At 45.9% G+C, this 25043-nt stretch overlaps 1 protein-coding gene across 6 annotated transcripts in view; it reads left to right on the plus strand.

Moving 5' to 3' along the window:
• Positions 1–24540, plus strand: part of DCLK2 (doublecortin like kinase 2) — a 187266-nt gene extending 162726 nt beyond the window's left edge. For 2 of the 6 annotated variants that reach the window (XM_033215452.1, XM_033215454.1), the window contains 8 exons: positions 215–334; positions 560–706; positions 7917–8050; positions 8520–8597; positions 14797–14893; positions 15506–15586; positions 16762–16878; positions 23109–24514. In XM_033215452.1, the coding sequence (XP_033071343.1) occupies positions 215–334; positions 560–706; positions 7917–8050; positions 8520–8597; positions 14797–14893; positions 15506–15586; positions 16762–16878; positions 23109–23336 (1002 nt within the window). In that variant the 3' untranslated portion in view covers positions 23337–24514. Of the gene's footprint in view, positions 1–214; positions 335–559; positions 707–7916; positions 8051–8519; positions 8598–14796; positions 14894–15505; positions 15587–16761; positions 16879–20559; positions 20643–23108 lie in introns of all 6 variants that reach the window. The other 4 variants (XM_033215453.1, XM_033215455.1, XR_004438175.1 and 1 more) reach the window with 3 other exon arrangements.
• Positions 24541–25043: the final 503 nt, after the last annotated feature.

Raw genomic sequence — 25043 nt, forward strand, 5'->3', positions numbered from 1 at the left:
TCTTTTTGGTAATGTCAATAATATGTTCACACTGACCCTGTCCCTATGGGAACAATTAGGTCAAGGTCAGGTTTAGTTGTCTTTGTGCCAAGAGCAATGCTTTCTTTGGCATCAGATCCACAGGCTGTGTTTGTTTTGCTGTCCTCTAGGCCTTAGAGAAAGAGCAGAGGGTTCTGTGATTTCTGATCTCCTCTCTATACTGTTCATTTGACAGGAACACCTGATTGAGAATGAAGTGTCAATACTGCGCCGAGTGAAACATCCCAATATCATTATGCTGGTCGAGGAGATGGAAACAGCAACTGAGCTCTTTCTGGTGATGGAATTGGTCAAAGTAAGAGGATAGAGAGATTTTCTTGGGGCCTAGTCCCACAATTTACAATATCCTTGAAGGACCTAATCAGAAAAGTGTATTGCTGCCTCGTAACTTTCATTATTTATAATCACCAGTTTTAGTGGCACTTGTGTCATTTTCTGCTTTGTGCCAATGAGCCATCTTTCTTACCTTCATAGGATTGCACTGTTGATGTTTTGATACGTTCTTTTATGTATCCTTTAGGGTGGAGATCTCTTTGATGCAATTACTTCGTCGACCAAGTACACTGAGAGAGATGGCAGCGCCATGGTATACAACTTAGCCAATGCCCTCAGGTATCTCCATGGCCTCAGCATTGTGCACAGAGACATCAAACCAGAGAATCTCTTGGTATGTCATCCGTGCTTTTTCTGTTCCAATGAATGCCTCTCTTCCTTTAAAAGGAGCATATGCAAATAATGGCATTTTACAGTCTATAACAATCCTGCATTATGAGACTTTAAATTTAGAAAATTAGCAAGACTCGTGTCAATGACCATCAAATACTAATGGAGTTATTGAATTTTTCTGCATTTACTATTTACCAGATGTATCATTTCATTCTCACTCTGCTATAAAGAACTGCCTGAGACTGAGTAATTTAGGAAGAAGAGGTTTGATTGACTCACAGTTCCACAGGCTTAACAGGAAGTATGACTGGGAGGCCTCAGGAGACTTACAATCATGGCGGAAGTTAAAGGGGAAACAAGCACCTTCTTCACATGGTGGCAGGAGAGAAGGAGAGCGAGGAGGAAAGTGCCACACATTTTTAAACCATCGTATCATGAGAACTCAATACCACAAGAACAGCATAGGGGACATCCGCTTCCAGAATCAAGTCACCTCCCACTAGGTGCCTCCCCCCACATTGGGAATTACAGTTCAACATGAGATTTGGGTGGGGACACAGAGCCAAAGCATGTCACCAGATATAAGAAAATACATTTTCATTTATATTTTAATTGATGGTACTGACTTAAAGGTGAGCAGGAAAATTATTTTATAGGGCAGAAAATTGTGAAGAATAAATTTGAGACAGAATTAGAGGCTCATAGGAGACAGGAGTAGAATATGGAGGTTAATTTATTTGCAGGGAAGAATTTTGGAAATAGTCTAGTCCATTCATCTCCACTTTACAGGCATGGAAACTGAGACCAAGAGATGCCAATTTTTTTTTTCTTAGAAGTCTCTTTTATCCTATTATTCTACAGAATAAAAAGTCTTATTCTACTGTGGTATCCAGAGTTCTTCATAGTCTGATCTCAGTTTGCCTTTTCAGCCTCCTATCCTGTTAATAACTCTTATCCATCCAACCCAACATGGCCTAAGCATCAAGCCATATTTAACTCACCTTCATGGTGACTCTTGATAACTAGACACAGCTTGCTAGTTGGGAGCCAATCTTCATGACCACGTTATAGAAGAATTATAGAGAAATTGGTTGGGTGATTTGACATTTACACTCCTCCCAGCCCCCCACAAACACACATGACATAGTTGGCTTCTTTATTTCTGCCTTTCAGGGCTCTCATCCTCATTCCTGCTTGGGAGGCAAGCTTATCTGAGTTAATCCAAACACAGGTTCCTCCATCCTCAGTTTTTAGTTAAGACTTGACTTACCAACAGCCTTACCAAGACTTCACTGCTTCTGTTCCTACCAGTCCTCATTTGCAACGTCCTCTCTTCCAGCAGTGTGGTAAACCATTCATCTTGTAATACATTGAGCAAAAGTTAAGTCTTCTTTAATGTCACCCTAGACTTTCTAGACAGAGTTCAGTCACAGCTACCTTGGGTTTCTGCTGCGCTTGCTCCGGTGTTGTGATCTTTATCATATACTTGTCTGCCTCTTTGGGATTGTAAGTACCATGGAGGCAAGGTTTGTGTCTCAATTATCTTTATATCTCCAATGGCTTGGACAGTGCCACGTAAACACATAACGGACAGCAGAGTGTTTGCTCGCTGACCACTGACACTCAGCTAGCAACTGGTGCTAGAGCATGAGGCTCTACAGCCTACTGTGAGCACCACACAAATAACGGTTGAAAGGAGTGTGCCAGGCCGGGCGCGGTGGCTCAAGCCTGTAATCCCAGCACTTTGGGAGGCCGAGATGGGTGGATCACGAGGTCAGGAGATCGAGACCATCCTGGCTAACATGGTGAAACCCTGTCTCTACTAAAAAATACAAAAAACTAGCCGGGCGAGGTGGCGGGCGCTTGTAGTCCCAGCTACTCGGGAGGCTGAGGCAGGAGAATGGCGTGAACCCGGGAGGCGGAGCTTGCAGTGAGCTGAGATCTGGCCACTGCACTCCAGCCTGGGCGACAGAGTGAGACTCCGTCTCAAAAAAAAAAAAAAAAAAAGGAGTGTGCCTTGATGCACAGTTTCTGAAGCCATCCTGGGGACTTTTTATTTTTTGGCTAATCTAATCCAGAGTCTGTGTCTTTTCTTTTTGGTAATATCATTTGATGATTTCTGAGTGTCCGTTTAAAAGTATGTGAAATTTTATCTTGCTGTCTTCTGCCTTGAGGGAATTATATTTCATTTCTATATGTTCTTATTAGGAAAAGAAATATCCCTGCTCTGTGTTAAAAAATAAAAGGGGCAGAGGGGATTATGAACTTGGTTTTATGAACTCTAACAAGGAATGGAGACAGAGCTGTAAACCGAGCCTTAGGAGGAAAGTAAGGATATAGCGTTCTCTCCTCAAACAGGCTTCTCGCCCGCTGGGACCTTGCGGTATGCCAGGCTCCTCCACCGTCGAACTGAGTTTGGCCTGGGCTTCGCAAACAAAGGCACAGGGCTTCTCCAGGTGTGCCCAGACACAAACACCGGGGCATTCATAAGGATACCCCCTTGACTGCTTCCTGTTCTCCACAACCTGCCTTGCCCCACTGGCTCCAGTTACTGCATTCTCTGAAACTATGGGAGCCACAGGTTCCCAAGGAACCCCTGGAGCCAGTGTGTCCAGCAGCCCTGATCTAAGGCCCAGCAAAGGTGACTGAGGTGCTTGTGAGCTTCCCTGTAAACCAGGGAGTGTCCATTTCCCAGCTCACAGATCTCACTCTCACCTCCTGTTTCTTCTCTTTTCCACTCAGAGTTTCTTAATATATGTAGAGAATCTGACACCGCCTCCTTTTTTCTTGTCACATATCAAGGGTGGATAATGTTTTTCACTTCTTCAGGAGAATTGGCTAAAATTTAAAAAATTTAAAAGAGTGAATAATGTAATGGGGATTGATGTCTCCAACATCATGAGTCTTGGAATGCAATCAGGAAATCAGAGTCACACTCCTCATCGAGTCTCACCTGGCCTAGATGAGCGTCTACCCCTTCCCAAACCTATAGCAGCCCCCTTGTGTTAGCCCAGAAAGGGAGGAAAAGGAAGAAGAGGATAAAACTGACCTCTGGAAGAGGCGAATGTGTGATGTAGAAAGGCTCTGTCGAGCCTTCAGAAACAACCTTAGCCTCATATATCTCAGTAAAATGTGTTTGCCATTGAAAACCTAACTAGATCACTTGGCAGTTTCTAGATTTAGTCAGCAGGTTGGTATTGGCCTGGGAGGAGAGGGTGCCACTGAGATACTAAAAGTAAATACCCAGAGTGACTGTCGGCCTCTTCTTGCTCTAAGAACTAATTCAGTTTTTAAACACCAGAGCATTCAGACATCTGATTTGCATCCCCCTCTCCGGTAAGCAGCATCATAATTTAAAACCCTGCCAGTGGAGATGTATTGGTAGCTGTGTCAGGGAGCACAGGGGTGGCCGTTAAAGCTGTGAGTTACAGCCTGGTGGTGCCGTGTCAGAGTTAACTATGAGAGACCAGTGATAAATTTAGGTTGTCCAGGAGTTCTGGGGATAGGGGAGAGAAGAGCAGAGGGTTGGTTTCTCATATTTGAAGTCCTTCTAAATCATGAAGTTGACATTTTATTTAGAGAACATGCAGTGTTCATTTTGTATGTGGGATCTGCATTCCTCGTGTTTCTTATTTTTGCATTCTGAGAGCAACTTTTGACAGAAGCATCTCACAGCTTGTGGTGGGGTGTTTGAACACTGCAGGCTGGAGTTCTCACTGTTGTTATTGTTTAAATTCACTCAAAATCTGTAAGGAAGTGCAGACTATAGTCAGGGTTCTGGCAGGCCTATCCAGTTATTTTTCAGATACCAAATCTTGCAGAATGGTGCTGTGGAATGAATAATGGTCCTGGCTGGAGCCCCTGCCTGACCATATGACTAGTAACCTGAGTGCTGTGCGCCTCAGTCTCTTCATTCGTAAAATGGAGGTAACAGTTCTCTTCCTAATTGCCCAGTGGGGTGGCTCTAGAAGTCCAGTGACATAATGTTTGGAAGAATTTTGAAATCTCCAAAGTCCTCGAGAATGTCAGTTTCTGGGGAGACCTGAACTCTGCCAGAAAGCCTTTGGAGTCCCTGTTCATCTAGTCACCTCTTTATTAAAGGCAATTGTTTTTAAAGCAATGCTGTGTGTGTCTCTATATCTATCTAGAGAGATATATATGTATAATTTCTTCCTGCTTTGAAGACAATCTCCCACTAAGATCTGAAATATATTCATATTAAGACATATTTGCTTCTGTGTCTAGCATTGAGGAGAGATGAATCAGATAAGATATGATTTCAGGCTTGTCTGCCCCTAATGACACTTCTTTTTTGATGTTCAGCCAAGGAATATCACTTGCACAGACATAATTCAGCAGTTATAGACTGTTCAGTCCCTTTCTATTTATGCTCCTGCGTCTGACTCTGAATTCTTTATAGAGGATGTGAAAAACAGGACTTCTGGGACTTCTGAGTATCTGACAGCAACCTCTGAATATCCCTAGGCATCACTAAATGGAGTCTTTAAAATAAACACTATTTTTCAAAAATTGTACCTAAAGAGTATGTTTTTAAGTTGTAAAAACAAAATAACAGTGACATTTATAAAACTTTTTGTTTTAACTCTCATGATACGGACAGTTAGGAAATTGTGCTTATAACATTCTTATCGCTGTAATTACTTAGGAAATTTCTTTCCAAAGTCTGGGTTTTGGTAAAAGCATTATAAATTCTAACTATAATTATATCAGATTGTTCTTGCTAATGTTTACATTAAACATAATGGGTGGAAAGTTTTCCTAAGACTGTGACGTGACTAAGAATCTGGAATCCATTACTTTAGGCTGAATCATTCATATCTTTGAAAAGGTTTCTGCTGACTTGTGGGCTGACTCAGAGTTGTAAATATCTATGAGGAACTCAAAATCCTCATCTTTACTTCTGTGAACTTTAAAGTCAAAGATATGTGTTAGGGATGTGTATTCAGTATATAAGACTGGAAAATGTTATTCAGATACTAAAGGTGAAACATGTTCCTATTAAATGGATAAGGACATCACAGGTAAGGGAGGTATTTCTCTGCTGTCCTCTTTAAAATGCCTTTAAAACTTGGGGAATTACTGGCCTGGGGGAGCCTTGTGGTTCTCCATGCTTTTTACTGATGACTGTTTAAATCACTCCCCCTCATTAAGTAGCAGACTAATGGATGATGTTGCTAACATACTTATCTTGAAAAAACATCATTTTCTAAATTTTTCTCCTTCTATAGCTAATAGTAGTTGAGATAAATATCTGGTTCAGTGAAATATGAGACAAAGCAAATTAAATATGCTTAAAATAGAAAAATAGAAACAGGCATTACAATGAGTATAGACTAGGTCTCTGCAGCAGTTTATTCTCTGAAATTCCATATTTTCAAAATGGACATCCAAGAGACAGACGGACTGTACACAGTTCAGGATTGCATGGTGAAACCTGAATTATGCTGTCATATGCACTTGTTTGCTTCTAAAACTATCCACTTAGAATGTAACTTTCTAAAGTTATATTTATCCCATAGTTTTGCTTATATATGAAATTATTATGAAACCAACACATGGTCCTTGTAAACATTTTAGAAACCACTGAAAAGTATAAAGAAAATTAATTTAATCCTTCATGCTACTACTTAGAGATAAACTTAACATTTTTGAGTATTTATTTATAATTGTGCATTTTTTTAACTCTGTGTAATAGTGACTTTCCCATATGATTAATATATTTGAAAAATGCTTATTAGAAAGTATGTAATATTTTATTATGGTAATGTATCATAATTAGTCATTGCCCTATTACCCATTTATGTTGCCTTTAGTTTTTAAAAGTCATAGACAAATTCTGAGATTAGCATCCTTGGGTCCATCTCTATTCCCCTAGAGTAGGTTTTGAGAAGTAGACTTTTGGGTCAAAGGTTATAATTGATGTAAATAAATTTGCTATATATTGCTGAAATGCTTTCTAGAAAGGTTCTTTAAGCATAAACAGTCACATCTCCACCCGCATTTTTAAACCTTTTCTGATGTGATAATTATCTAATCAGCCAGTCCTTCCAGGAAATGGAAAGAACATTTTTTATTTTTTTACTTTTATTTTTTCTCCTTTATCATTACCCACAAGGAAGGAGCATTTATTGAGCCCTGTTCTGAGCTTTGTCTCATTTCACCTTCACACCAACTTCACAAGGGAGGTACTGGCATTATCTCACTTCCTAGATGAGGGAATGTGCTCAGAGAGCTTATGTGACTTTCAGAAGTCACACAACCAGGTGTGTGGACTTGTTATGGAAGTTCAGGCTGCCTGATCCCAAAGGTCATTTTCTTTTTAAACTTCTAAGGTTTTCCCCTATATGATATTTATTTTTCATCATTGACTGTCCGGACAACAAGGACCCCATCGCTGCCCCCAATTTTATTTTCTGAACTAAACATGCTAGTCCCGTGGAGGTCACCAAGTGCTTTGGTGGACACTTAATACACCATTTCTTGGGCTTTCAAGTACGTCACACACAGTAAATGCTAAATAAAGGTCAGTTTCTACCTCCAGGATTAGAGGCCTCTCTCATGCCCATCAGGTACACACCCGCCTACACCCTAACTATTGTGTAAGCAAGCACGTGTGTTCATTGTACTTCTAGGTAAGGAACTTTCTGCAAAAGTGGAAATATTTTTTCCAAATTTCACACAATCGTGCAAAATCTCTGAAGAGAAAAAAATTAGCGCTTTAAAGCAACAAAGATAAACCAGTGGTGTTAGAATCACAAGGAGGGCTCGGGCACGGTCGCTCACGTCTGTATTCCCAGCACTTTGGGAGGCTGAGATGGGCAGATCTCGTGACCCCAGGAGTTCAAGACCAGCTTAGGCAATATAAGGAGACCCCATCTCTACAAAAAATAAAAAAATTAGCCTGGTGTGGTGGCATGTACCTGTAGTTCCAGCTACTTGGTGGGAGTTCGGTGGGGGAAGGATTACTTGAGCCCAGAGGTTGTGACTGCAGTGAGCTGTGGTCATGCCACTGCACTCCAGCCTGGGCAACAAAGTGAGACCCTGTCTTCAAAACAAGAATCACAAGGAGAGATTTCATTGGAGTTTAACAGTAAATGTATTTGTGTCCTTTCTGCCTAATTCCAAGAGCCCTCTTGCACTTGTTGAGGGAAAAAAAAAACCTTCTGATGGTTGGTTGATTTCTGTTTCAGGTATGTGAATATCCCGATGGGACCAAGTCTTTGAAACTGGGAGACTTTGGGCTTGCTACTGTGGTAGAAGGCCCTTTATACACAGTCTGTGGCACACCCACTTATGTGGCTCCAGAAATCATTGCTGAAACTGGGTAAGACTTCTGGTGGCCCTGGTTAGTCCTTTAACTTTGGTGAGAAAGGTCTGTTTTTGTTGCTGTTGCTGCTTCTGTATACAGTTCATGAGAAAGGTCTGTTTTGTTGCTGCTGCTGCTGCTTGTGTATACAGTGCCTCCTGTGAAGGTGGAGAATGGAAAGAAGAGAGTTGCCTGCACCATGATTTTGACCTCAGGAAGCAGACTTTATGCTTACCTGATCAGAGCCCTGGCCTGGACTTGTGTCCCAAGGCCACTCTTGAGAATATGGCAGTAGTCACCAAGACTGTGGTTAGGTTGGCAGAAACAGATGTCTTTTTCTAAAGGGTGATTCATTCATCTCTATGTGAAATGAAATGAATAACACCAAAATAATCCTTTTCCCAACAATTAAAGGCAATACTCCAGTACCATGGAAGGTTCTTGGGAGTCATCATTTCTCTCCCCCTCACCCACTTTGTTTTCCTAGCTATGGCCTGAAGGTGGACATTTGGGCAGCTGGCGTGATCACATACATACTTCTCTGTGGATTCCCACCATTCCGAAGGTAGGCGGCCTTTTGGGCGACTGTATTTGAATTGCAAATACTCTCCCTTGGGTCCAGAAGCAGACACTTTGCTCCTGGCAGTCAGGACTGTTTGGTCACTAAAAATGCCAGTTAAAAATTACATAAAAAACCTTTCACTTTTTAATTTACAGCCTATTAATGTGTATTCTCATTAGCATACTTTGGATGTGAGGTGAAGGCCTTTGCTTTGTGTTTGGTTGGTCCTCTGAGTTTTCAGTGTTCATTCTTTCATAAAAATAAACCCATAATACGGTGTCTACCATGTCCAATTTCTCCATTTTTTCAAATAACAGCAAAATTTAAAGAGCCTTGTGAAGCAGTCCGAATCCTTCCAGGTATGTTGTCTTCCAGTTCTTCATAGTGATCTCTCACAATTATAATTGAGAGCAATTTTTATATCTTTCTATAGCATTCAACTTTGTTCTCATAGAAACAATTTCTGTTTCTTCTTAAAATTCATTTTATTGGTTCACGTGACATTTAATTAAGAATAGAATTACAAACACTTGTGGTATAAATAGGCCTGGGAATACACAGACTGACTGAGTCTTGGTAACCATTTGCTTCACCTGGTGGGAGCAGAGATGGCCCCGGACAGTGGTCAGGGTGTGTGAGCAGGGCACAGAGCACACTCTTTGGCCCGGCAGTCTTTGCACAGGGGATGAGTGAGGGGCTTCAGCCACAGCTCTTTTGATGAGTTTCATCTTCCCCTCTGGAGCAAATGAATTACTCTGAAGCAGAAGTTCATCTAACCATGCATGTTCTGTTTTCTTCTGAGTTTTCTTGACCTCTTTTAACTTTAATCTCTTCTTTTGTTCATTTTGTAACTCTCTAATGAGTAGCTACTGTGTACCAAGCATGATTTTAAGTGCTAGGAATACAGTGGTGAACAAAACCTGAGGTCGTGGTTTCCCTTAGTTTATTTGACTAGCCATGACAAAATGCCATACACAGTGTGGCTTATAAATACCAGAAAATTCATCCTTCCAGTTCTGGAGGTTGAGAATTCCAAGATCAAGGTACTACAGATTTGGTGACTGTTCAGGGCCCACTTCCTGGTTCATAGAGAGCCGTCTCATCACCCTAACCACATACGGTGGAAAGGACAAGGGAATCTCTAGGGTCTTTTGTAAGGGCACTAATCCTATTCATGAGAGCTCCACCCTTAACAATAGCATGGCTGCCCCAAGGTCCCATGTCCTACTACCATCACAGTGGGGATTAGGTTTCAGCATGGGAATTCTGGGGAGATATGAACATTTAGTCTATGGCATGGTATTTGTAGTGTTGTTCTGGGTCAGTAAGTGAAAAATGGTTTTATCTTCTTTTCCCTCCAACATTTTATTATGAAAACTTTGAACATACAGAAAAGTTGAAAGGATTATCTTTTTAACATTCTCAGTTTTTCCATTGAGTTGAACAATTTTCTAATTGGCATTGCAGTAAACATAAGACTGACAGATGTTAGTCTCTACTTTTGAAAGCCTTATGCTATAGATGAAGACACATCTCACAAGACTATTGATCAAAGAGAATAAGGAGAGCATGAGGGAGTGCTTAGTTCAGGGATATCACAAGGATGTAGCATTAATGAAAGATGTAGCATTTGAGTGAGACTTTTGTGGTATTAGTGGAGTTTTTATAGGTGGAAAGATATTTTCATCTGGCTGTCAACATCATGGTCTTCCACCAAAGTTGTTGGCTAGGTGGGTTACACAGACTGTAGAATTACTGCACGTTTCAGTTAGCTTTTGCTGAGTAACAAACTACCCCTGAAGTTAGGAGTATGAAACAATTGCATGGATCAGTTGAGTGAATCTTCTGAGCTGGCTGGCTCAGTGGGGGCTTGATGGTCTAGGATGGCCCCACTTGCACGCCTGGTAGGTGGCTCAGTGTCCACTGGGACAAGAGAGATGACTTGGCCCTGTGCTTTCGTCATGCAAGGACTGTCCTGGGCTTCCATGAGAGTGGATGCAGGATTCCCCAGCAGCCAGAAACAGGGCAAGTTCTACTCCCCGAGAACTTCCTCAGTCTCTGCTCACCTCACACTTGGTGTGCCATTAAGCAAATCAAGTCAAACCCAGAGTAAATGTGGGAGAAAATGAGCTAAGTACATAGTGGGAAGGGAATAGTTCGTGGCCATTTTTACAGTCACACCAGGCCTTGGCTGGTCTCAGTGATGTCATGTTTTGGGAGTTGGTCAAGTGGAGAAGCGGAATGCATCTTGATGACAGGTGATCCTGGGCCAGTTACAGCGGAGTTCCCTTCCCTGGCTAACCCAGCTGGGAAAGGGTCTTGGGGGATGAGTTTGAGGAGTGTGTGCTCACAACTCCCTCTAGTGTTTCCAGTTGCCGGTGCAGCCTGAGAGTTTTTTCTTTTCACTGCTTTTTACTTTTTAACAAAAGTGAGAAAATTGAACAGGATATATTTATCATGGATTGATACTGAATGGGGAGCAGCTTTTTTGTGGGGTCTAGAGATAAGTTTGGCTAATCAAAAGCAGTAAAGCTACGTTCTGAAGGCTGCTGCCCTTATGTGCTGCCTTCAGAAGCAGGTCATAGACCTCCAGGTAGCTTTTAAAAATTAAGACAATGCTTTCCCTCTTTTATATCATATTGTGATGAAAGAGAATCTGTAATGTTAAAAACGTGTTACTGAAGTGTCTTCATGGCATACAGCGACATTCTGGGTAGATTTTATAACCTACTATAATATAGAAATGTATGTCATAAATTACAGAAATGGTATATGGTAAATAAATTTGGTATAAAATAGATTGTCTACATTTGTACTTAAAAGTCCTTCAAATATTTCAAAATAGTTTGTTTTATACAAAAGACAACTTTAACCCAAAACATTTAAACTAAAATTGTTATTTGGAATTTACAGTTTTAGCTTCTCTGACTGTAGCGTCTTTCATTCTTTCTCTAGTCTTTTTTTTTTTCCTTTTCTTTTTTATAGGCAGGATCTTGCTCTGTCACCCAGGCTGGAGTGCAGTGGTGTGATCACAGCCTACTCCAGCTCAAGGAATCCTCCCACCTCAGCCTCCCAAGTAGCTGGGACTACAAGCACACACCACCATGCCCAGCTTTTTTTTTTTTTTTTTTTGTAGAGAGAGGGTCTCACTTTGTTGCCCAGTCTGTAACTTTTATTTGTAACCTTTTAAATTTATTTTTTAAGAGACAGGGTCTCTGTTGACCAGGCTGGAGTGTAGTACGATCATAGCTCACTGCAGTCTCCAACTCCTGGCTCAAGCAGTCCTCCTCCCTCAGCCTCCTGAGTAGCTGAGACCACATTGCATTGTTGCCCAGGCTAGTCGTGAACTCCTAGCCTCAGGCAGTCCTCCCACCGCAGCCTGTGAAAGTGTTGAGATTATAGGTGTGAGCCAGTGCGCCTGGACTATCTTCCTCTAGTCTTTTTCAACATCAGATTCATCATTACCGAGAAGGAGATTGGTTTTTCAGAGGCACCCAAAATTTTAGTTGTTGCCTAAGCAAGTCTGCTCTTAGGGTCACTGACAAAAAGTATCATTTGTATGACTATACTGAAGTTTTTGTTTCTCTTAAAACATGTGCAAAATGCTCTAAGTGGAACATTTGAACATCATTTGGGAAATAGCTTACAACATTTTCAGGTTTACCTTCTCTGAATTTTAATGCTTTGTCGTTGAAAAGAGAGCATGTGCACAAACTCTCTTGTTGTTTTTCAAGTTTTTCTTAATGGACATTTTAAGACTTAACAGCACCTTGGTCCAAAGGCTATATTGTTTTAGAATTTAAAAGTGCCCTGAAGGATCTCAGCCACATTGCGGAGTATCAGTGTGATACCGAATCCAGTGTGGATTTAATCAGAACAGCTTTTCTTACATGACTGCTAAGAAAGATAAATTAACTTTGTTTTTCTAGTGCAGGGCAGGCCCCAACTGTCAAAGCTCTTGCAACTCACAGTGGATACTTCGGGGTCTCATTCTCATTGCTGAGACACCCTATGGTTTTGTTTGTTGACTCAGGGTATTTTGCCAAGAACCAGCTGCTATAAATGACTGCTGTGCACACACTTCCAGCTTTTTTAGCTATTTATTAACAAAAGCTATATGGATTAACAAAATATAAGATATTTGAGATTCTAGAAAAAAATAAGGGAGAGGTGAGTGGAACAATAGGTAAGGATGACTAAAAAGAACGATTGTGGCAATAGCTCATTTTAAATATCTTTTTCTAACATCCTATGTTGGAGCCCTCTGGTTTTCTGAATTTTTCCACTAAATCTAATAATCTTAGATGTATTCTGTACTCACTTTGAAGGAGCAGTAAGCTGAGCTCACTCAGCAGGGAACTAACAGTGAAAAGGAAAGAAAACATGCTGACACTAAGAAACCTGCGGGCATCCACAGGAAATGGCTCTTTGGGACAGCAGTGGGAATCTCTTTCTCTTGCCTGGCCCAGTTGTCTGTCCTGACTTTTGCTCCTCAGTGTGCCTCTTCACCAAACTCCATGGACCAATGGGTGTCCGTTCAGCTGCGCCTGCTCTTAAATGCCGTGAATATTTACAAAGCTCAGAAACTCTACTCTTTTTTTTTGTTTGTTTGTTGTTGTTTGTTTTTGTTTGTTTTGTTTTTTTTGAGACAGAGTCTTGCTCTGTCACCCAGGCTGGAGTGCAGTGGTGCAATCTCAGCTCACTGCAGCCTCCACCTCCTAGGTTCAAGGGATTCTCCTGCCCCAGCCTCCGGAGGAGCTGGGATTACAGGTGTGTACCACCATGCCCGGCTGATTTTTGGTTTTTTTTTTTTGTATTTTTAGTAGAGACAGGGTTTCACCATGTTGGTCAGGCTGGTCTCAAACTCGTGACCTCAGGTGATCCACCTACCTCAGCCTCCCAGAGTGTTGGGATTACAGGCATGAGCCACCACACCCAGCCAACTCTACTCTTTTTAATAGAGCAGGAAGGAGGGAACCATGTCATCACTACAGCCCTAGAATTTGTGTCTAGACACTGTGCTGAATGATCTGTTTCTCAGGACACCACGCTTGCCCTTGTTCCCCTTTGATGGGGTTGGTAGCAAAACCCCAAAGGCTGGGTGAAGAAATTCCAAGAAATGTTTGCACACTTGCCGGGTAATACTTAACTTGCACTCCTGGATTTTGATGTTGACTCCAGCAGGCCATTCTGAGCTTTCTCATGGGTCCTTGTAATGGCCTGGAAAGCTAATGATGCTGTTCCTCACTCTAGCCATCGATGCACCCACCAAGTGAGGGGGCTCTGGAGGTTAAGTTATTTGGGAGGTTGGGGACATCTTTCCCATTGGTGTTTCCACATTTCCATGACATCATTCATGAGAAGTCAGGTCAGCCTGTATTCATCAGGCACTGACTGTGTAAGTGCGCCTCCGAGGGTGGGACGGTCAGGTGCAGGTGGGAGGGATGCCCCTGTGAGCCACTGGCATGGGTTTGCCTTAGCCTGTGCCATTCTGCCTGGCATTTTGGGTTGGCCCTTCCTCTCAGACTGAGTTTAAAGTCAGTTTCCAACAGTGAACTAATTATTTCGTGAATGTTCTATCCAGATCCTGAACTCCTTATAACTTTTTCATATGTTGGCTGTTCCACTGATCTTTGGCTATTAAAGTGGAAAGAAGAAGGGAAAGGAGATCAGACTCAGATTTTCTGCCTTTCCTTTCTTGTTGCCATGATAGTTTTGAGGGCAGATGCTGATGTTTTTTTTTCCTGAAATGAGGATTTCCATTATTTGTGGATTGCAATATTTTCTTGAGTGTGTGTGTGTTGGGGGGGGTAAATATACATAACAAAATCAATCATTCTCACCATTTTTAAGGGTACAGTTCAGTACCACTAAATACATTCACATTGTGTGCAAGAATCACCACCGTCCCTTTCCAGAACTTTTCCATCTTCCCAAACTGAAACTCTGCGTTTGTTAAGCAAATGTTTGAGTTGTTGTCTCTGTCTCTTTAATTCCTCAGCCTATGGAAATGTTCTTTGGCTCATTGTCTAAAAGGAAAAGTTCTGTCATTACAAATGGAATTGAGATACATAATTGAGATATGGAATGTCCAGGTCAAAGCCAGAGACTGGACTCCTTTCCCCACTCTTCCCGTGGGCATTTTGTTGAAAAACTCTATGGTGACTTTGACTTTTCTTCCATTTCTTTGTCACTGGCTTAGCGAGAACAATCTCCAGGAAGATCTCTTCGACCAGATCTTGGCTGGGAAGCTGGAATTTCCGGCCCCCTACTGGGATAACATCACGGACTCTGCCAAGGTACCCTCCAGGCCTGTTTCTGTGGGTTGTATTACGTGGTGGGGTCCTCACCCATTCCACAGGGCTGTAGCTACTCTTGGTATTGCATTGCAGAAAGTTCCTTGGCTTTTATTGTGTGGTTGTTCTTTTAAGTTCATCCTATGGTATGGTCTCTGAAGTTCTTGGCAAAATTCTTAAAGTTGGACTGGCCATCTTTCCGGTTTCCCTCCATCCTCTTGTGCTCCTCTAAGCTCTAACATCCATTATTTCATTTACTTGAGAAATATGTATTGGGCACCCATCGGGATACAGGGATGAACTGCAGAACACACGGAATTGCCAAAAGGAGAAATACCGCAGTTTTAGACTGTGGAATAATAATGACCAGAACTCTTAGGTGAGAACATCTTAGTTTTATGTGGACTCAGGAGGGACCATCTCTTCTTTTGCACTGCTTGTAAGGCATTAGGAGAGCAGGTGTAATCACGTTTCGGTTTGAATCAGCTAGCAGCTGTGCTGGCTCTTCTCTGAAGTGCTTGCTACAAACTCAGATTTCTATACTTATGCTGGAATTACCTTCTTTTGTGATATTGAATTATCTCCTTCTCTGTGGTCTTGTTTATTTGTTTGTAGGAATTAATCAGTCAAATGCTTCAGGTAAATGTTGAAGCTCGGTGTACCGCGGGACAAATCCTGAGTCACCCCTGGGTGTCAGTAAGTACCCACATTCCCAGGGAATGGGCATCACTGTGCTCTGTGGCCAACAGCACGGTTCCTCACTCTGACGTTTACACATGCACCTGTTATGCATCCAAGCTCCATGGTAGATAGAATGTCTGTCTTTCCCATTGAGCAAGTAGCATGAAGATGGCTCCCCAAGAAAGCAGTTGGCACCAGGGTCCCAGTCTTAGACCCTGCCCTGCGAGTCACCTGGGCAAGTCACTGTCCCTTTCTTGGCCCCAGTTTCCTTATCTGCAAAATGGAATTGGCCACAGTGCTCTTGTAGGAGGCTCTTTTCTCTCGTCTTTTGTGGTTCCAGGGTTTGAGTTTCCAGGGTTTGCCCTGGAGATGAGCCTGTTTCAGACTCTGATCTCTCTGCCTTCAGGGCACGTGCTTTCAGGAGACCTCCTGCTGTTGATGGGGAGGCTGAGACGTGGTCCCTTCAGAGCTGGGTGGAGACATGTGATATTGACTAGAGTTCCCTCCCAGAGGCTCAGGTGGTCTCTGGGAGGGAAACACAATCCAATAAATGGGGACTGTGGGAATTACATTTCTCCCATTTCCCTCATTTCTGGGAGGCTCCAGGAGAGTGAAGTTAGTTTAGTTAGCCCAGGGCTTTGTTGACTCGGGTTGGGGAGCTCCCTGGGCACCTCCACTGCCCCACCCACTCGCCATCCAGGTGCAGGCTCTCTGGACCCTGCTTGCTGCTCTCTTGGGCTAAATGATGTGGCTCTTGGACCAAGTAGCGAAGATGCCACATTTTTTCTGGTTTATTATAAGCAATAAAGACTAGCAACTAAATGAATTCTTGATTAAAGTGAAAAACAATTACCTTTGATGCTTCCATGGGAGGGATCATACTAAGTCGTGTGCCTTGGGTGAGGGTCTCAGTAGCCTGAAGTGTGTCCTGCTTTGTGTCCTGGGAGACCTGTGCCCTCTCCTGGGCCTGAGGGGCAAAGGGAATGGTGTGGGGTCTTTCTGAGGGCATGGGACTACTGAATAACAATAGTTGTTTTTGAAAGATCATTGTTTCCCTAATTCTGTGACTAAGAGGGGCCCATTTAGGAAGAGGTCAGGAGGGTGGGGCCGGGAGGGAGACTCTTAAGGAAAAGAGAGCTGAAACGGGGGGATGGAAAAAGCATTGTATTTGATTCTTTTCTTTCCTGTAGGATGATGCCTCCCAGGAGAATAACATGCAAGCTGAGGTAACAGGTAAACTAAAACAGCACTTTAATAATGCGCTCCCCAAACAGAACAGCACTACCACCGGGGTCTCCGTCATCATGGTGAGTGGAAGGTGGCAGCATCTGGCCTGTCTGTGGAGCCGGCCTTGAAGTTTTTGAATTAGATAGCCGGGAGCTGCCCTCACATGGAAGTTGGTGCCTTCCATGGTCCTATTTCATACGAAGATTGGCTTGGCATGTGGAGGGCACTCGTCTGGCAACTCCCCGGCTTGGGGCACTATGTGGAGGGGCTTGTGCAGGGACCAACAGGGCTGGTCTGAGGGGTCCAGGCGCCACGGAGCTCCTGGCCAGGCCCTCTGGGCAGCTGCTTCCACTCTTGTCTCGGTCTTCTCATCTAGAGAGACTCCCAAGCCCTGGTGAGATTTGTCGTGTTAGGAATTAACCCCCTGCCTACTCAAGGCCTCAAAAATAGATTATTAGAGATGTGAATTATTCTTTGAGACTTGGCATAAGAAACAGCCAAAGCTAAACAAATTTCAGTTTTAAAAAGATCAGTGTTTTCTAAAATACAGTTTGGGGCTTTTAAAAGTACAGAACCAAGGAAAAAAATATATATATATTTGTTTTTCAGGGTTAACATTTTATGAGATGTCAGTGACAATGATGGCCTTATTTTTTCATCCTTTCTTCTTCCAAAATGTTCCTTAAGGCAACTTTCCTAAATCCATAAACATAACAAATTAAAATGAAAAGTGACATGAGAGTAAATGAATCAAAAGGAAAAAACACTGAACCAGAGGTGAGGGCAGCACCCCCGCAGCAGCTGTCCAGGCCTGAGCCAGTGCGTCGCTGGGCTGGAAAGCCAGCTCCCTGTGAGCGGTAGAAGCCAACCAGCCGCCCAGGCAGGGACCTCGGTTCCCCCCACCGCACTCCCAAGAGCATAGAACAGGGGTGGAGCTGCCTTTCCCAGAGCCGGAGTTGGCTGGAGCAGCTTTCGAATCAGACCTGCTGAGGTGATGGGTGCCTGAGTTTCACATCTGGGCCCCCCGCGTGACCACACTGAGTCCCGACAGCTAAGGATTGGCCATCTCCATCTCCACAACTTTGTCACTCGTACTTGGGACAGGCCTCTCACCCTCTGGGAAGGTCCTCCTTGTTTCCTCCCCAACTAGAAAGGACACAGTGGCATATTCTCATGGGGCATGGTCGTCTGGGAGTCTTACCTAGGAAGATGCAGGGTCCAGATAGAAGCTGTAAGGAAGCCACACACATAACCCACATCCCCCCAACCCCCACACCCCACATCCCCCACACCCCCCCTCCACACCTCACATCCCCCACACCCCACATCCCCCACACCCCACATCCCCCACACCCCACATCCCCCACACCCCGGCATCCCCCACACCCCCCCTCCACACCTCACATCCCCCACACCCGCACATCCCCCGTACCCCCACATCCCCCACACCACACATCCCCCACACCCCCGCATCCCCCACACCCCCCCGCATCCCCCACACCCCCGCATCCCCCACAACCCCACATCCCCCACATCCCCCACACCCCCACTCCACACCTCACATCCCTCTCTCCACACACCCCACATCCCACACACACCCCACACACACCCCATACCCCACACACACCCCACACCCCACACCCACCATATCCCCCACACCCCACACACACCCCACATCCCCCACACCCCCTACACACACCCCACATCCCCCACACCCCCTACACACACCCCATATCCCCCACATACTCCAACACATCCACATACCCCCACACCCACACCCCCCAGCACACCCCCACACCAACACATCCACATACCCCCACACCCACACCCCCCAGCACACCCCCACACCCCACACACCCCCACATACCCCAACACACCCCACACACCTCCACATACTCCAAAACACCCACATACCCTCCACACCCCAACACACCCCACACACCCCCACATACCCCACACACCCCCCACACCGCAGCACACCCCAGACACCCCCACACACCCCCCACACCCCCCACACCCCAACACACCCCACACACCCCCACATACCCCCACACCCCAACACACCCCACACACCCCAACACACCCCCCACACCCCCACTCACCCCACACTCCACACACCCTACAAGCATGCAGCACTCTGTTACATGGATTGAGCATCCACCAGGTTCTCAGCACCCACTGGGCTGTCCTTCTCTTCTGTCCCTGGGGTGGCTGCATTGATGTGGCTGCTCTCTGTGTGTCCTTGCAGCTCCCCAGCTGCTCCCCTGCCAGAAAGTGTGCTCTCGGTCTCTCTCCAGACAGAGCCTGAGTTTGCAAGCTGAGTCTTTTGATGGCTTGCAGGACTTTGGGGGTGCTCTGTGCCAAAGCAGTGGGAAGACCTTTTGAGTTGTGGTTTCCCTTGAATTTTAGCTGAAAGCCTGAGAAAGTCAGAGTTGTCAAAGAATTACAGCGTAGACACTTTGAAAAGAACCATCTTGATTGAGCCAACGACATGAGAATGTTTCCAGCGATTCCCTTGCGAGAGCTAGCATTGATGGATGGGCTCAGTGGTACATAGCCTCGCCGTGCACTGCGTTTTAAGGCAGCTTCTTGGAAAATTTAGAAAAATGAAACATTAAAAATTGGCATACTCAACATGTCATGAAAAACCTTGAGAGATTGGTTGGGATCAGAATTTAATAACCATATTAAGTCTTCTGAGAGGAAGAACGTTTAACCACCCTGTGCCCAGGGCTTAGGAGAGTTTGCTCAGAGACTGTGAAAGGAGTCGTTGCTGGGGTCACTTTTTGACTCAGGGGCGCAGATAGGAATCAGTGGCCGTAGGCCTGTGCCCGGCCTCTTTATGGCTGGCTCTCAGCTGACGTTCTGGAGTGATTAGCCGTTCTACAGGCTATGTCCTGGATGATGACGCTTAGACCCCCTCAGACAGAACCTATGTTGTGTGGTTTACAAATACCATTTCCCATTTGCTCATGAGGAGTTCGTCAAAAAACAAACCCCTGGGCTCTGACAGGGTGTTTGTGTAAACAAACAACCCTTTTTTGTTTGCAGTTCTGATGGCGATTGTAAATGTTGTGTGTTTACGTGTGTTCAGTAGTCACTTTGTGCATGCTGGCAGGGTGCCCCCTCTAACCCTGTGTTCCCTACACAACTCTGCGGGCTCTTAGCTCGGGGGAACTGCTGATGTCATGATCCCATTCAGGACCTGCAGGAAAATTCAATCAGGCTTGTCTCTGGTGGCACCCATTCTCGATGGCCAAAACACCAGCCTGTGAATTTTGGGCTGTCCCCAAAAGCGGGAGAGGAAGGCCTGCTGCTGGTCCTCCCCTGGCGCAGGACCCGGTCCGGGGCACGGTTGTGTGGGGGAACTCGCGATGCTGCTGTATCGTCCTCCTCGTCCTCATCCTCCTCACGTCACTGTGCATCTGTGTGTCCTGTCTTCGGGAACAGTTTTAAGTGTTTTTATATTAAAAATAACCTCAAAATGACTCTCCCTGGTACTCATAACTGAGACTGTGGGGCCAACCTGGTTTTCTGCAGATACAAATGATAGTGGAAATAGTGTCAACCGACTGGAGGTTGAATCATCAGACAACTGCTGTGTCACTTACAGATAGGACCTTCCCATCTGCTGTCAGCCTGGTGTTCTCACCCCCAGAGTTGGGGCCTGAGGCTGCAGTGAGAAAATTACGGGCTAGGAATTGGTCCAGAAAGGTGAAAGAAAGTAAAGTTGATGGTGTTATCTGCGTTTTATTTGACAGTTTGATTTGACAGTTTGAGAGGCACCTCAGAGTTTCCTTCTTTACCCCGCTGAGACAGTGGGAGAGCCCGAAGCAGAATCCTGGTATTCACCATGCTGTGCCCGACCAGCGCACCCCACCCTCAGCCCCTCTCACGCCTGCATGCTTGTCTCAGTTTCTCATGCCGCCGTCCGGCTCTCAGCTGCTTACTGGTGTGGGTCTTCTGTACCTACTCACATCCTTTCCAGCCAGCCAAGCACGCCCCTGGAAAACTTCATTTTAAAACTTCTCAGCTTGCCACACTGCCTGCCTTTCCAGACCAACAGCTGGTGAGAGCACGGGAGGAGTCCCGTTGTTCTCCTGCCAGTGCTGTTTCCCACTTAGGTAAAAAGCGGCTTTTTGGAAAGGGCAGCTTAAGATGGGTGCCTTTGTGAAGCTTTTGTTCTTTCTCCAGCTGCGTTTCCAAAGATGAGTTTGTGTCAGTAAGTGTCATCTCAGCCAGCCTTTGGGATAAGAGAAGATCATTTAATGGGCGAGACCTTGGTTTCAGGCAGAGCTGAGGTGTGGAATTACAGTTCAGTTTTCTTGGACTTGTCGTTAGCATGCGTAAGAAAGGACAGAGCAGGGTGCACGCAGGACGGCCTCCCATGTACCCCGGGTGGCTCGCCCCGGCTGCGGAGACCAGGAGAGCCCATCTTGTGGCGGGAAGGAAATGCCGAGAAGCCGTCTGTGGTGCAGACTTGAGAAGGGACGGATTCAAGGGCACTGCCTTCTTCGCTGGGGGATTATGCTTTGTTTCAGGGGGAAGTTGGGGAAGGATTTGGGTTTATTGCCTTAATTTAAGATAGACAAAACTGTTTCACTCGTGTTGCTTCTGTTGAAAGTAAGTCTAGTTTCTGTCCCTGCTTCTCTCCTGCCTTCTCCTGCCTCTCCCGCCGCCTGCATTGCTTCCCTCTGGCTAGGTCCAAGGCCATGGTATGTACTAACTGCACTGCCAGCCTGCCTTCTGCTGCACATGCCCCTGTGCTCCTGACAGGAAGAGAAAAGGAGAAATAACGGGGTGGGGGGGGGTGTGGGATTGTTTTCTTGTACCCAGGAGACCTTTTGTGGTAGGAAAGACCTGTATGCTGCCTCTCTGCTTCCCATGTAGGTGGGAGCATCTTTTAGTGGAGTTTTCCACAGTTACTCTTTCTCCAGGTAGTTGAAATTGTCCTTGGAAATTGGAGAGGTATGGGAGTTTTGTTTATTGAGACAGGGTCTTGCTCTGTTGCCCAGACTAGAGTGCAGTGGTGTGATCCTAGCTCACTGTATCCTCAAACTCCTGAGCTCCAGCCATCCTCCTGCCTCAGCCTCCAAGTAGCTGGGACTACAGGTGCATGCCACCATGCCCAGCTAATTTTTAAATTCTTTGTGGAGATGGAGTCTCTCCATGTTGCCCAGACTGGTCTCGAACTCCTGACCTCAAGTAATCTTCCCTCCCTGGCCTCCCGAAGTGCTGGGATTACGGGTGTGAGCCACCGCACCTGGCCAGAAATAGATGACTGCTCAGCTCGAACGTGGCAGGGCCGGTGGAGAAGCAGCCGCTCCACAGGTAGCCTCAGGTGCCCTGGAGGCAGCCACCCAGCTTCATCTTAGAAAGCCCTGTTGTTGTTTCTTATTTTCTCCAGACGTTTTTTGTTGTTGTTAAAGTACTGAAAGAATCTCCAGTGCATGTTCCCCTCTCCCTCCCCAGGGTAGTTAGATTACAACATGCCTCCTGGCAATTGTCCCTTTCAGCTAAAGGTGCCTGGGAACTGCCATCTCCTTCACTTTTGGGAAGCCCAGTGAGATGGCAGCTTGATGGCCTTCCCCGGACAAGCAGGAAATAGAGGAGGAAAAAGGAGGACCAGGCTCCCTTCCCCAGCCAGGCTCAGAACGCAAGGTGACTGCCTCACATCTTTGTGGCTGTTTCTCTATTCCTTGAAGAGCTGAGCAGATTTAAAAACTTTCAAGACGTGTCAGGATAAGGAAGCTTTGCTTCATGTGAAGAGAAGACAGGTGAGGAGATCCTGGAGGATCTCAGAAAAGGATAATATGGCTCCATCTGATTCCTGGGCCTTTTATAGGCTTCACAGCCGCTCAGGTTGTTAGAAGGATTAATTATTCACAGGACATATGGATAACTTTTCAATTTGTGACAGAGAACTTTCTTTGGAAAAGTAAACTGTCCAAGACTGAGTACCCTTGTAAGGTTTGCTTATTGTCTCAGAATTCTTTTGAGCTTAAGGTCTAGGCTTGAGCTGAAGCAGTGAGAACCCAGGCACAGCCCAAAGCGAGAGAAGACAACAGACACCCAGTGTTTCCTGGGCTGCCAGCCTGGGTCAGGGTAGGAGCAGGGGTCGCGGACAGCGCCTTCCCCCAGTGGGTTCCCGAAACCATTGCTCTCCTGTGAGGCTTCTGTTAGAGGCTTGGCGTTATTTCTCCTCTTCTGTTTCTGAGGCCCGTGCATGCTCTGTCGTGCTCTCTGCTCGTGGCAGCTGGGACCCGAGCCTGGCCTGGGTAATGTGTTGTCTCTGCTGTTTCCTCCTCAGAACACGGCTCTAGATAAGGAGGGGCAGATTTTCTGCAGCAAGCACTGTCAAGACAGCGGCAGGCCTGGGATGGAGCCCATCTCTCCAGGTCCCCCCTCAGTGGAGGAGACCCCTGTGCCTAGGGAAGCAGTTCCGGCCCCCACCCCTCCGGAATCTCCCAGCCCCAACTGTCCTCCTGCTGCCACGGGTGGTGAGCGGGCAGGAACGTGGCGCCGCCACCGAGACTGAGCCTCCTGCAGACGGGCAAAGCCGCCCGCTGCCACCCAGGAAGCCAGCCCTCTGCTCGGCCTCGCCGGCCTCCCTGCTGCAGGCCTCCCTGTCCTCACCGCCTGCGCCTGAGTTCGCGGGTCCTCCGCAGGCCGCCTGGGAACCGGAGCCCGGCGTGCCGGAGCCTGGCCTGGTGCTCTGGGCTCTACCTTCTGGTTCCTGGAGACATCAAAGGCCGCATCCGTGCTGCCAACAGCTGTTTGGAGAGACTCGTTCCAGATCATCCCCAGTCGTTTTCAGTTTGTTGGACATTTTACAGCTTCACCAGGAGAATGTGCACCTTTATTCCAGCGTTCGATGCATTTTTATAGCAACACTTTGGATGAACCAAGGCCTTTTCCTTATTTAAATAGACTCAAAATGCTCCCTTTCTTTTCTCTCTTTCTCTCTTTCTTTTTTTTTTTTTTTTTACGAAAGACTTAGAATTGCATTTGTCCTTTTGTGGATGTCCTGTGAGAGGTGATATGGGGCTAAGAGGAGTGGCTTTCTACTGGAAGAAGTGAGCGCCTGAGAGGACGATTTGGTCTTTGGACGTGGATTGCAGGCTTTGAGAAGCGCTCAGATGCCCAGTGCTGCGTGCTCAGCCATTTGGCTTGGGGTGCTGGGCTCACCAGAGACAATGCTGAGGATTCATTTGTACACAGACGATGGGAGAAGCCACTTCTTCCCTGGGCATATGGCTTTCCCCAGCTCTTCCCACACGCGTGTTAGGAAATGCCTGTGAACCTGCCCTCTCCTCTGGGTTTTTTAATGAGAGGCTTGGCACATGTGGCACCCAGCGGGGGCTTCTCCGCAAGCCAGCCACTTGCAGAGCAGAGCAAGCTCCGCTCCTGAGACCCGGTGCCTGCTTCCTCATCTGCATTTCATCTGGAGCAGGGCAGGTAACCACAGGAGGAGGCGTGCCCCAGGCAGCCAGGACTGGGCGGGAAGGTGCTCCCTGGATATACTCTGTGAACCTTCTGGAAGGCTGCTGGCAGTTTTTCCTTTTTGTCCACCACCCTGCTCTTTTTAATAATTGTACATAATCCGTGTATTTGTTTTACCTGCTCATCTTCTAAACTGGTGGGCCCTATAGTTCGTTCTCATTGTTAGATTTTGCCTTTTACAAGTGTACCCAACCTGCAATAAACTTTTCCCTCTTGAAAAAAAGTAATCAGGGATGGGCCAAGGTTTCTGTGTTGTCGTTTGGCCAAGGATGTGTGGAATCGAAGTTCTCCTCCTCAGCCAAGGTTTCAGCAGGTGCCAGTGGCTGTTTTGCAAAGTCTCAGGGCCACTCAAGGAAAAGAGGAAGCTTGGGGAGAACACGTATGGAAAGGTGTTCTGGTTGAAGTTTGTCTGGTTACAGGTGCAGAATGGGTATGGTGGCTCAGGCCTGTAATCCCAGCAGTTTGGGAGGCCAAGGTGGGTGGATCACCTGAGGTCAGGAGTTCAAGACCAGCCTGGCCAACATGGCAAAACCCCATCTCTACTAAAAATAGAAAAGCTAGCCGGTCGTGGTGGCGCATGCCTGTAATCCCAGCTACTCAGGAGGCTGAGGAGGGAACTTGAACCAGGGAGGTAGAGGCTGCAGTGAGCTGAGATTATGCCACTGCACTCTAGCCTGGGCGACAGAGTGAGAACCTGTCTCAGAAAAAAGACACATCACAAAAGCTCAAGAATAAATGGTGT

Source organism: Trachypithecus francoisi, unplaced genomic scaffold (genome assembly GCF_009764315.1).
Source record: "Trachypithecus francoisi isolate TF-2019V2 unplaced genomic scaffold, Tfra_2.0 Lachesis_group1, whole genome shotgun sequence".
NCBI classification, from domain to species: Eukaryota; Metazoa; Chordata; class Mammalia; order Primates; family Cercopithecidae; genus Trachypithecus; species Trachypithecus francoisi.